Source organism: Macrosteles quadrilineatus, unplaced genomic scaffold (genome assembly GCF_028750875.1).
Source record: "Macrosteles quadrilineatus isolate MER2022 unplaced genomic scaffold, UCM_ALF_1.0 Scaffold_7__1_contigs__length_78375512, whole genome shotgun sequence".
Classification (NCBI taxonomy): domain Eukaryota; kingdom Metazoa; phylum Arthropoda; class Insecta; order Hemiptera; family Cicadellidae; genus Macrosteles; species Macrosteles quadrilineatus.
Genome location: NW_026542600.1, coordinates 15,838,229 through 15,852,498, shown reverse-complemented (window position 1 = coordinate 15,852,498; position 14,270 = coordinate 15,838,229). Strand labels below are relative to the sequence as shown.

The 14,270-nt window shown below is 35.1% G+C and overlaps 1 protein-coding gene across 2 annotated transcripts in view; it reads right to left on the bottom strand.

Moving 5' to 3' along the window:
* Positions 1-9,558: 9,558 nt before the first annotated feature.
* LOC128997806 (aminopeptidase N-like) overlaps positions 9,559-14,270 on the bottom strand; it is a 117,700-nt gene continuing 112,988 nt past the window's right edge. For both annotated transcript variants that reach the window (XM_054423526.1, XM_054423527.1), the window contains exons 19-20: positions 12,224-12,390; positions 9,559-9,776 (exon numbers count right to left, since the gene is read on the bottom strand). In XM_054423526.1, coding sequence (XP_054279501.1) covers positions 9,725-9,776; positions 12,224-12,390 — 219 coding nt within the window. In that variant the 3' untranslated portion in view covers positions 9,559-9,724. The remainder of the gene's footprint in view (positions 9,777-12,223; positions 12,391-14,270) is intronic.

Sequence of the window (14,270 nt, the reverse complement as noted above, 5' to 3'; positions counted from 1 at the left end):
CCTAAAAATAATGAGAAAGCTGGTCTATCAACCTTTGCTTCATCTGTTGATTGTGGTTCACCATCACAAGCCCTTCCTTGGTTAGATTACAAAGATTTTTCAAAGGTTTACTAAATGAACGTAGAGTAAATTTCCTGATGAGATTTAAGATATGCCTAAGCCTAGAATACATAATAATTGTAACAAAAAAAATCTCCATATAACATGAAACTTGCATTAAAAAAGTAGCATACAGTAGTTTGCTCCTGCTAACAGCTCTTGTCAAGGACTATTCCTAGGCTATGCTGTTGGATTAATACGAATATCAAGTTCAATTAATAGGAATATGTATGTTTAGTCCTTGTAAGAACAAGCCTACTATAGCCAATTTGTTGTACAAAGCCAAGTAGGCTACGCCTAAATGTTATTTTTACTTAACAATTTTCAACATGTTTAAATTAAAAGCCGATTTCAGGATAAGCTGCTGAATACTGTTTTCTGCACCAACGTTTGTTGAAGCACAATTTGACCTATGCATAATTTGACAAAGGACGATTTCTTGACATTGAAAAGTGTTATTCATAGAACAAGTAACATATTATGGGTAAAAGTTATAGAAATGTAGTTTTTAACATTAAAAATAAGGAAAGGCAATTAACTCCAATTTCAGTAGGCTAGGCTCTGTAACACAAAAAAGTATTTTTGAATAATCGTTTTACAGTTTTATTGTTTTAATAGTTGATAAAAGAATCTATAAATGAATGTAGATTAAAGAAATTAAATGGGCTTTTAAAATATAGTTTGTTTGTATGTCCTTTGAACTTAGGCTAATGAAATGTACATATAATATGCTTAAAAATAATGCCATATTTAAAAACAAGCACTAAATATGATGGAACACCCAACTAACTTATTTTGGTTCTGTTGTTGTAACGTTAGGTTTACATAGTTGCAATTAATTTTACAGGAAAAGTAGCTAAAATTGTAGCTATAGCTACATTTCATTGTAGCTGTAGTTGTAGCTAGCTACTTTCTCGGAACTGTAGCTGTAGCTGTAGCTAAGCTACTTTTTTGGAAATGTAGCAGTAGTTGTAGCTAGCTACATTTTAAAAGTAGCTTCCCCAACACTGCTTCCGCGATCGCAAGGAATTTCCACCACAGGGGGAGGGCCGCTCAAGTAATTTGGCCTAGGGCTGCAAGTTCCCTAAATCTGGAACTGACCGGCTCACTCTTTGCTTTGCTGGGGATACGTTTAAAGTACGGGCCCATAAGTTAGCCTATGTAGACTATGGACAAAAACGCAATAGTCCACACAATAGTCTGGTTAACACGTTCGCGGCGGCATGGGAGCGATCGCTCCCATACGGAACCCTAATGCCATCCTGGTGGGTGCGATCGCTCCCAAGCTGCAATGCGGTACAAAATGATTTTATTTTTAAGCCAGGATTAGAGCTATAAACTTGAAACCTCGCACAGTACTGCTCAATAGTATACTGTATTTTGTTGTGGTGTAGGTTGGTAGTAAATTTCCCCGTTTGGCAATTTTAAAATCTACTTTTCGTCCCGTCTTTTTCCCTCCATTTGGCAATACAATACCAATGGGACCGGCTACGTTCCAAGCAGTGCTGCTGTCTGTGGGTGTTCAGCGTACTATGTCGACTCTCGTTGTAAAGCAGGACATCCTCGCACGTTATTTGCTATTCGTCAGACCGAAATTGAAAAGCCAATCACACGCGGCAATCGAGTTTGTTCGGCGCTGAGGGCTGCGCCGTACTGGGGATACGCCCGCCATTTGAAGGTGTTAAGAGGCACCAACATCTTAGTCATGAATTACACAGTTTAGCCTACCATTTAAAACGTGTTGGAGGATGAGACTCTGAGTTGCTGTTTATTTAAGTTTAGACAAATCTAGTTTGTAACATAGCCTATTGCCTCTTTAGTTACTGTACCAATACCGGTACTCAGAAAAATTAGCCTAGGCCTTGGGCCTCACTTAGGCCTATCAGGTGAAACCGAAACCCATTCTCCTACTAGGCCTACTAACTTCAATAACTTACTCAACTTTTCTAGATGTGAATTATTAACTTATTTAGGCTTATTACAAATATGCACAGAGCACCAGCCCAAGATGTGAAAATTTACGCCTTGATGTAAGAGATGTGTTTTAGGCCTATCATTGAATAGCCTATTCAATAAAGGCTAGGTAAACTTGTATATTTTACCTCTAGGCTAAAAAAAGGTTTAATCAATTAGGTAGGCCTAAGATACTTAGAAAAGGTAAGTACCTAGTTATTTGTTTATTGTTAATTTGGTACATACCTCGAAAATGTGTCCTTCGACTAGCAGCAGAGTAACGACTTACAGCATCTATCCTGCCTGCCTGGCATCTATCACCTCACCACCACCACCACGGGTTTGCGCGGGAACCGGGAACGGTAAGAAGAAAAAGAAACCGCCGTGGCAGTGTTTCCACACGACCAAAATAATAATTCCATGTTGATGGCCCCTGGATTACTTTATATGACTATAATAATGGTACTATACCTCGTCAAGTAATCCAAATGTTGTTTGAGGTTAACAACCTACATGTTTCGCCGTAAATACGGCATCGTCAGGGTTTCAAAAACGAAGATATCGATGTCACACGCACAGAATAAATACACGAATACGAACATTTAATTACGGAAAGACAAAGTAAACATTTAATTGACATTGATAGGCCTATCACACGCACACGACACGGACGGTCCCGGCGCAGGTAGTAGACTGCAGTGTCAGACTCCTTCCTCGTTGTTGTCCATGTTATCAGTAGGACAAAGGTCAGGTGGCCGGTTATTTTGGTGAATTAGCACATTGAAAATAGAGTGTGACTGGAACTGCAGTTTTTCGTTGAGGATATGTCCACTGGCAGTGTTGTCGTGGTACAATTTGTAAATTTCAAACTCCTCTAACGTGTTTAGTTTACTACCTTTACTGCATTTATGTAGCACCTCAAGACCGTCAGTAATCTCACTCATGTTATGGTTTAGGTCGATTAAATGCTGGGCAAACGCTGAATTTTGTTTGATTAAACGTGGTTTGGGCCTGTGTTCGTTGTAGCGAGTAGCGAACCCACGACCTGTTTGCCCAACATATTGGCTCGGACAATCTTGGCATTTAATTTTGTAAACACCTGTCATTTCCATTTTATCTCTTGATCGGTCAATTTGTGACAGGGTGTTACGAGTACGGTTTGTAGTTTTGAATGTTAATTCGATTCCCTGCCTACGAAGCTCTTTGGATAGGCAATTTTGTAGTGTGTGGGAATATTCAATACATACGTACTTCTTACGTTCGTCCTTTTGTTTGACCTCTCTATTATGGTGTTTGATCATAAGTCTGTCTACAAGCCCGCTATTATAGCCGTTGGATATGGCTATATGTTTGATGATATTGTATTCATTATTGTAATTTGTGGGACTTAAGGGGACCGTTAAAAGTCTGTGTACCATAGAGCTGTATGCTGCAATTTTTTGAGAATGTGGATGATATGAGGTTGCGTGAATGATCTGAACTGAAAAAGTGGGTTTCCTGTAGATTTTATAATCGAATTTATTGTTAATTTTAGTTATGGTTAAATCTAGGAAATGTATTGCGTTGTCTTCTTCTGTTTCTAATGTGAACTTTAGTCTCGGGGCTATTTTGTTTAGATAATTTAGAAGTAGATCCAACTGCCTTTTACTGCCATCAAACAAGACAATTATCGACATATCTATTGTATGATAGGCTACTATTTTAGAATGATATTTGTTCTTGTCAGATAAAATGTACTCATTTTCAATGTAATTTAAGTATATATTAGATAAAATTCCAGAGAGTGGGGAGCCCATTGCCAGACCATCAGTTTGAGAATAATATTTCCCATTAAATGCAAAATAGTTTTGCCTCAAAATCTCTCTTAACAGGTCAATAATCTCTTTTATTGCCTCTGGTAACATAGCTGATTTGTTTGTTAAGTTTGTTTGTATGATATCTATTATTTTTTCTACGGGCACATTCGTGTATAAATTCACTATGTCGAAAGAGGCAAGCAAATGATGGTTTTTGTATGTGCCAATCTTTAGTTTTGTCAATTAGATCATAGGAATTCCTTAGGCTGTGGGCAGATAATATAACCCCTACTAGTAGGGGTTATATTATCTGTGCTTCTGTGCATGCAGAAGCTGAGGTGCTCGTGGGTACAGAACGTCGAGTGTCAAATTAATATTCAAATTCGAACCAAAGACAGTGTTCAGTGTTGACGCCTGAATACTAGTCGAGAGGAAATTTCCCAACATTTCTCCCCCCAAAAAAAACTAAAATCCCCACATAATTGCTCAATCCAATTTGTTAGCCCTAAGATCCCAAAATCAATGCTAAATCTGGTTTACGTAAATATAATGTCTACTAACTTGCAATATCCAAAAGCCAATATACATTCGTTTAAAACATGAAACATCTACTTGTAGTTTTTTGATATGGTCCAAAAATTGGATATCTACAGGAAGTATCCAAACTCAATGGAACATCTACCTAGTTCATAAAAATGCGATTTTCTACTTGCAGTTTTTAAAATCAATGGTACATCTAGTTCGTGTATGGGCACGGCCGCCTTTAACTCCAGGCCGCGGCCTTCGAACTGGCAACGTCGCAAGTGGTGTTGTAACAGCTGTTTTTGTATGGAAGTAGCTAATGGTATTTGTGTATGTACGAAAGATTGGTTACTGGACTATGACAATATAGACTCCGTTTAAAAAGTACAGATATAGATTTTAATTCATATTGTTTCGGTTTTCAATTCTGCATGTTTCATTTTCAATATTTTAATAAATTTATGTTCATAAATTTTAATTTTAATAAATAAAGTGCGAATTAATGAGCCGATGTCACCTGTCTGCCATGTTATCTTATGGGACGTCTGTCACTGAACAACACCACTTGCGACATTGCCAATTCTACCAGGCCGCGGCCTGTAGTTAAAGGCGGCCGTGGTATGGATTAAGTGAGTAAGTTCACGTATGGGACATCTACTTGCAATGTGGACATGGACATGTAACCAGACTAAAGAACACTTAAACATACTTCTCATCCCATTGTAAAATCTGAAGCTCGTTTTCATGTCTTGTTCATGTTGGTGACACTTGGCGATAGTGCAAACGAAATTTTGTTTCTATTATTTTATGGTTGATTTCAAGTGGTTTGGTTTTAAGTAATGGAAGAGTCATTGTTTATGATTTGATAGTTTTATTTTGCGATGTTTAAAATTGCTGAAAAATCAAGAAACAAATTGTAAACAAAAAGCGACATAATTCAGTGCACCGGATGGAACTAACAATAAAATTGGCTTCAGCTGTTCCATAAGGATAAGAAATCTAAACTAAGGGAGTATGTTTTAGCTATGGTCTGATAATGATTGGAGTGCCCAATCGAAATTGATCACTACCATTCCATTACATGTATTTAACGTCTTGTGAGTCAAACTGTATAAGTGTAAATAATATACTACAAGTGTTATTAGAAGTAAACACAAGGCAAAATAACCTTGAATGTGATAGCGAACCAGCATGATAGGGCCATGGTAACGGGATTTTATGGGGGGGGGGGTTCTCATAAGTCCTGAGGATCGGTGGGCCTATATCGTTGCCTATGCCACGGCCACCTTCAGGCCGCGGCCTGGTAGAATTGGCAACGTTGCAAGTGGTGCGTTGTATAGCGCCAGACGTCCCATAAGATAGCATGGCAGACAGGTGATACCTGCTCATTAATTTTCGTATTATTCATTTAAATTTATGGACATAAATTTATTAAAAGATTGAAAATAAAACACATAGAATTGAAAACCAAAACAATATTTAAATTAAAAATTTATTTTTGTATATTTAAAGTAGATTAAATATTTTCATAGCCCAGTAAACAAGCTTTCATATTATTAAAAAATACCAAATACCACTAGCTGCTTCCAAACAAAACAGCTGTTACAACACCACTTGCGACGTTCGAAGGCCGCGGCCTTCGAAGTGCCAGCGTCGGAGGTAGGGTTGTAAAAGCTGTTTTATTTGGAAGCAGCTAATGGTATTTATGTATTTGCAAAAGCTTGGTTACTGGACTATAAAAATATTGACTCTGCTTTCTGTTTTTAAATGTAGAGACATATATGTTCAATTTTGGTTTTCAATTCCGTGTTAATATTTTCAATATTTTAATGAATCATTTATATTCGTAAATTTAAATTGAAGCCAATAAAGTGCGAATTAATGAACTGGTGTCATCACCTGTCTTTATCTTATGGGGCGTCTGACACTACACAACCCTCTTGCGACGTTGCCAATTCTACTAGGCCACGGCAAAAATATATTGTCTTGAAATGTATTACCAGCTACCAATTTAGATGGGTACGCCACCTAGGTGCATATTTTGAACCAAATATGAGTGATGAATGTGTATACAATTAGTGTGATGATCCGTGTAGCTTTGTTACTGCTGACTAAGATCAGCTGTTTCATTAGCCAGGTTAAAGCCCAATGATTAGCAACAGCTGGGTCCAGTTTCAAACCATCAAAAAGCTGCTTACCTTTCTCATGATCGAACCGACAACGGCGACAACCGTTTTGGTTGTTGCAGTTACACTATATAATCACTCAGCTACCAAGCCATCAGGTGACGTGGATTGTACGATTAAATCGTTTTACTTGGTTATATAAGATTTTAAATAACTCAAATAAAAAAAAAACATTGTCTTCAGCTTATTCATAAGGATGAAAATATTCTACTAAGGGTTCATTCTTTGACTATTGGATACTGAAGTTTTAATCTATTGTATCATGTACTGTAAATAATTAGTGTTTGTCTTGTATGGAGTTCATGTTTTGGGCCTGAAATTTGAAGCCACTGCTGGGCGGGCCGCTTGGTTGTAGGGATGCTGATCTGCGGATTAGGTCGGTTTGTTTCAGTCCCACAAACGTGAAACACACTACATAAAATTGCTAAAAGTGTAAGACAGCACTTTGTTAAGGCCAGTAACAAGTGAATTCTTAAAAGAACTACTTTTAAATTTTGTGTACAAAATACACAAATTACATTGCAATTATACACCCAAAGACTGTTTGTGCAAGGACGAAGTCCTCGCAGCACTGTTGCTCACTATGGTGCCATAGTCAGATCCAAGTACAGGACCTGAGCAATCAACACAAGACCCCATACTATACAACCCACAGTATATTCAGTAATCTATCCCTTATCAGGTAAGACTGGGAGAGGGACAGTGTTGGAGGTGGCTCTTTTGTCTGAGTGATGCCAATGCACAAGACATTGTCAGATCCAAGTACTAAGTACAAGATTTGGCAATCAACACAGCTCCCTACTACACCCGCATTATATACAGTAATCTCCTAAGAATTGGAGAGGGACAGGAGTTGGAGGTGGCTCTTGTGTCTGAGCAATGACAATGCAGAAGACATCATCAGATCCAAGTACAGGAGCAAGCAATCAACAAATTACCCAATACTACACCCACATTATATACAGTAATCTCCTAATTAATTTATAGGTCTACTAGTCCTAACAGTTTTTGTTCTCTGTTTTAAAACAGGACATATCTGTGAATTAAGTGAAGTCAAGGTTATAGTTTATTTTTCCATTGAAATAACTATTAACTATTTATATTTCACTTATTTAAATATAATTTGTTTTTTCTCTTTACTACTAATATCAAAACAGTTACATGACCCAGGAAACAATTCAAAAATTAGTTTTGCATGTAGCCGTAAAGATATAATCAGTTAAAGTTTTCTGGAATATCCTTTGCAATGGTTCCTTCTATTCAGTCAATTGGTTAAGACATATATGTGACAAGTGTTGTTGTTGACTTAGACATGTATTACATATTCTTGAGTGTGGCAGAATGGATGAAATTATTATAATATATTTTGTTTTTACCGTCTACGCAATTAGAGGTGATACTTCACTACGGCTGTTTCCGAGATAACTCCATCATTAGGTGCGTAGTGGTACACTAAACTATAGTCTCGTTACACTTAATAGGAAAAGTCTCCATTTGCATTGCGTCAAGGGTTAAATAAATACTAAACATATAAAAACAGGACCGATACACAAAAACACGAATACACAAAATCATTTCGAGCCTGTGCTTAAAAACCGATAACCAAAAGTTGTTGTTTTGTAAATTTTAAAATATTTTACAATTTAAAGAAAACTTTACTTGACATGTGCAGTGAGTATAGTATTGCATGATGTATGTAAAATAATGAATAGGATATCAGATAAAAAAACCCTTGTTTAGCACTGATTAAAAACTGAAACAATAAAACTTCTACATCTAACAATTTTGTGTCATTGCTTTTTAAACTTGAATAAATAAATTACAAAGTGAAGAGTGTACTAATTTATTGATTGATAACAAAAGCAATTCAGCTCTACTAAATTTGTAAATAGAGGAAGCATAGTAGAGCCTTTTCAGACGTGTTTAACATTGCTATTGATAAATATAGCTGTAACCAATTGGGCTACATACTGAATTCTTACAACATAGTTGCTTTGGCAACAAGAATTTTTGTACGTAATGTGTTCCGAGGACGCAAATAAAATATAGATATTATTGAGGACTGTCATGAACTCATGGTAATTAAAATTATCTGCATGTTATTTTAAAAATATACAGTGTGTCCTGAAAGTTAAGTAAAAAATCAGGAATAGGTTTATTTAGTCAAAATAAAACAAAAATCAAGAGTAACTTTAAAAAAAAAAACCCTTGTTAAATCTCCGCCATTTATATTTTTAATTTTATTCCTTAAAAAACTATTATGGATATCTTTTTGAAACTTGGTATACTAGTTAACTTAACCAAGTTATAATGTATTTACAAAAACAAAATTAAAATAATGATTACAAAATATTTTTTGGCTTCAAAGTGGCTGCCATGGGGCTGTATTGCCTTTGTGTCAAAGAAAAAACTGTAAAAGGCATGAGTCCAGCCTCGCCTAGTAGAAGCTAAACAAACAGATTTTTAGTCATGTTTATCAATCTTATCATTCTTAGATGTAAAAGATGTATTGTTTATTAGATTAATTATAGTTTAATCACAACTACATATGTTGTTTTAATTACAGTATATATTTTGGACTATTCTAAAGTACAATGTTAAGTAGCTATACACATAAAATTTAGTGCTGTAACAATGATTGTTACAAAATATAAAAATATAAAGTCAACGTTTGAACCATCTAACCAATCAAAACTTTGTTATAAATCCATGACTACGCACAAATACAATTTAAAAGGTGTGTGATATGTCTTTTTCTCTTTTTAATAACACTTTAAAGAATGCACAAAAAATAGATAGATTTTCAATATTAAACAGGAAGGAATAAATTAATTTAAAACGTTTAGCTAACAAAACAGAGGTTTAAAAGTATGACATGTCCACAGTCACAATGCTACTTAAATGCTGTGGGTCGCTCTGTTGCGGTGGGCCGTTTTCGCTTACCAGCCGAGTGTGATCCAGTCGACTATATAAATCGATATATAAACAAAACAAAAAGTAAAGACGTTTTTCAAATAAGATTTTTATTGAATATTTACAGTTTAAAATATAAAAGATGAACACTCACTATATACAAATATAAATCAATATTCAAAAGTTTGAAAAAATAAATACACAAACTACTCAACTAACATAATCAGCAGTGAGTGAGATGTTGTAGTCAGTAACTTAACCGAACTTGCGAGTTCGAGCCAGAACAAGAATATCTTGAAACTTGAACCTAAAACATAATGAACATGCAGAAATTAATACAAAAATGTTGTTAACACAAGCAAAAACAAAGTTTAAATTTCTGAAAGGAGTTGTAATAATGTATATTACCTATATTCTTTAAGTATACTTATAACATTTGTTCTTAAAAGCTTCCACAATAGATTCCTAAAGGTAGTAGATCCTGCTTTTCGGGTGACAACAGTCACTGAAGGATTGTTAAAAGTTAGTACCCTGAGAATGGACTAATTCATCTTGTCCGAAAAGTCAACAACTACTTCATCTGCACTGTCGTCACCCGAAGACCATTATCTTCTAAAATATACGGTTTAATAATTTAAATCTCTTTGAATTTGTGACAGAATACTTGACAACATAATACTTTTAATACTTTTCAATGAAATGGCGACCATACAAAGTAGGTATTTTAAGCCAAGTATGAATGGAGATGAGTATAGGATGAGTGGTGCAATCTTGTAGTCTTGTTAGTGACTAAGGCTGGCATATTCCTTAGACACAGCTGTTAATTAATAACCCAAACAGCTAATGGCAACAACAACAAACATTAGAGGGGTTATGTACAAATAAACATTAAAGGGAAAAATAACTTTCATAACCAGACTTACAAAATAACAGACTTTGCCACTTGTCAGTAATAAAATGATATACATTGATTGTATTACAAAGTTTCAAGAACCATAATATATTCAACAAATAATCTAATTTTCCTGAGTTCATGAGCGAGCTATTTTTAGTTAATTGCATGAATTATGACAACTCTACAAAAATAGACAAGTGTATTGATCAAGAATGATATAGTAGAAGTTATAAGCTAGAGATACTCCAAGATGTCAGGAAAATAAGGTAAATTATTTTAGAATCATATAGTTGAATGTACCTTAAGATTCCCTAGCATATGCGAGTGTACAAGAGACCATACATAAGGCATATATGCCTTATAAATATATACAGGGTGTTTTTTTAAAAACTTGCATCTTTTTTTATGTAAAAACCGCAATAGATAGAAATATGCAGTTTGCGGGAATCATCTATTGACGTAGATTGTTTTGAATTCTACGTTACATTCACATTCATCCCCTTTCCCCCCCTGCCCCAACTTATTTTTTTTAAATAGCAAGGTACCCCTTGTGACATATCAAATGAAAGAGCATGAAAAAATAAAATGTTTGATGAAAAAAAATTGAAAATCGGTTCATAAATTTGCGAGATATTTCCCCCTCCCCCTCCCCGGAACTTAATTTTTTTAATAGCAAGGTACCGCTTGTGACATATCAAATGAAAGAGCATGAAAAAGGAAAATGTTTGGTGAAATTTATTTTTCATTTGATATGTCACAAGGGAGGGTACCTTGCTATTAAAAAACAAGTTATGGGTAGGGGAAAAGGGGGGGGATTATCTCACAAATTCATGATTTTAAATTCTTTTTCACCAAAAATTTTCTTTTTTCATGCTCTTTCATTTGATATGTCACAAGGGGTACCTTGCTATTAAAAAAAATTAAGTTCCGGGGGAGGAGGGGGAGAATATCTCACAAATTTATGAACCGATTTTCAATTTTTTTTCATTAAACATTTTCTTTTTTCATGCTCTTTCATTTGATATGTCACAAGGGGTACCTTGCTATTTAAAAAAATTAAGTTGGGGGCAGGGGGGGAAAGGGGGGGAATGTGAATGTAACGTTGAATTCAAAAAAATTGTGCCCCCTACGTCAATAGATGATTCCCGCCAACTGTATATTTCTATCTATTGCGGTTTTTACATAAATAAAGATGCAAGTTTAAAAAAAAAAAACACCCTGTATATGAACACAGTGTGAAAACATGCAAAAGATTTGAGCAGCATTAAAACGAATACGCTTCCGCTACTGCGGGAAAACACACTGCATGTGGCATTCAACATTATATTTAATTCTGCTCATATATTTTGCGTGTGGTCGTAGCTGTGATATGCAGAAACCCCATATCTCCCTTACATTATAAGAGGATAGCATGTTTAAATCAAATAAAATGTTGTTAGTAATGTCCAAATGAAAAGTAATGTAACAAGTGATTATGACAGGCACATCTGTGAATCTTTCTGGACATCTTTTGCAAGAATTTCTGAACATTTTCCAAATCTTTTTGACAACCTTAAATATAATTAATACCTTACATAGAAGTTTGTAAATTTTAGGTAATAAATATTATTTTTTTATTCCACTTTGAGCATTAAAATAAAAAGATAAAAACCCTGTAGCAGCAAACCTAAGTACTAGTTAAAACTGATAAATTTGAAATAGGAAAAATCTGACATTATTAAGAAAATATTTTAGTGAAAATCCAGTGAGGCAAATGGAAACTTGCTTATTCGGCATGTTTGCTGAAGCAGAGGTATTTTACTAATCGTTATGAAAAGTGTACAAAATAATCCCTTAGAGGTATGTGGAGTGTAAGTTACCTCTGAGGAGGCCAAGGCTTGGACATAGTCTGGTTCAACCACAGTTCAACAGGCCCTGAGTTGACCTCTGTCCACTTAACTTGGGCCTTCACCGTCTCTACAGCTTCCTCAGCCGTGGCCTCAGCATTGCCAAACTGACCTTTCCGCTCCTCCACCATCTCAGAGACCTAACACAGAAAATAGTGAAAGTTAATAGAACAGTTTTGTATAGTGGGGCAGAACTTCTTCTCAGAATAGCAGGGATTGTGCAACAAGACTTGATTCTCTGCTGGACAAGATTTTTTGGAAGCTTCTCAAAGCTTGCTGATAGACTATTAAAGATATTTAAACCAGTTATTGATCAGCACTTTAAAGCTTTGGTAGCCTGAACCAATGACTACACACATAATATACTTCCCAACAATGTAAAATTTGAAGCCAAGAAAACAGATGAAGTTCAAGACCATCCCACCAGAGGGTACTGGGTATTGGGTAAAACATTAATGAAATACATGTAGTATCATAGCAAACAGCTGATTGATTAATCATTTGACACAGAACATTGTCATTAGTTGGTAGACCACCTCAACAGATTGCACCACGTTTTTTGGCTACAAATTTTTACATTACGTGGGAAGTCTATTCTGTGTACAGAAATAACTGAACCTAGGGACATAAAGATTTGAACTATTTCTAGTATTATACTGTTCCCTTGAACCTAGAGTTTGATAATAACTTATATTTTCCTTCATGTTACAGATACTTTTTAGAATATACAAATTAATAACTATGAGGATCTGGAATTCCCTGAAAAATGGCTAACAGCGGACAGTATGTTCCTGAATTAACAATAAGGCTACCGGTTTTATTGTTTAAATACAAACAAGAGAAATAACAGTGTTATTTTTCAATGTTCGTATCGTAAATTATATAGAAAGGAAGTGTTAAGAGATATCATTGCTACGGCCTAATTTGTATGTACAACTTTGTTTGTTTACATAGGGTATGTATATTATATAGGTACCTATATATAGTAAATATTACTAAATAGTAAATTAGGTAAATAGTAAATATTACAAAGAAAAACTTAAATACATAAAATATTTGTTTTAAAAGTCCTTTAACGTGATATAAAATTTAAGAATGTTGAGTTTTCAACCTCTTTTTATTCTTAAAGTAAATTGGAAAATAACCCAAAAATGCCTTTACTACAAGTTGTCTTAGAGAGTTGCTCAAGAATATGCTTGAAAATAAATTTGGCGCTGTTTCGTTCAATAGTTAAGGTAATATGATACTTAATTGCAAAGTCCATTTTTAAAAGTTTTGGCCCATTCTGTAAATACTGTTAAAGAAAAATAATATTTATTTGCACCAAAATTATTGGGGTTATTAGACCTTTAAATAGACTTATCACCACTACCCATGTATGTAAAAGTCTGATGGCTCAACGTGATAGCTTATTTAGAAAGGCTAGACGCTCCAGCAATTTAGAACTAAAACAACAATATCGGAATCATCGTAATCGAGTTAAACAGCTTCTACGAAATTCAAAACTCAGATACATTCAGAAACTTTTTGAAAATCAAAAGCAACCATCAAATGTTTTATGGCGCAAGGTTAAAAGTCTTGGGCTAGGGAAACAATTTGATTCTCAACCGGTACACATTCCTCTAAATGAATTAAACGTTTACTTTTCTTCTTGCAGTCAAAATACCAACCAGCATCAAGTGTACAGTTACTTAAATGAACTAGTTAACTCTCCAACCCCACACCTGAGATATCCTGAGTTTAATTTTAAACCAGTTATTCAGTCCAATGTTTTGATGGCTATCCGCAGAATCCGAAGCAATGCTGTCGGTTCTGATGGTATCCCTATTCGTTTCATCAAAGACATCCTCTATGCCATCCTTCCAACTATCACGTTCATTTTTAATGCATCTTTAAGGCACCATTCTTTCCCTTCTTCTTGGAAGTCTGCCATTATCCGTCCCCTAAAAAAGATCTCAGCCCCAACCTTGGTTGGGGATTTCAGGCCGATAAGTATTTTGCCCGCTCTATCTAAAGGCCT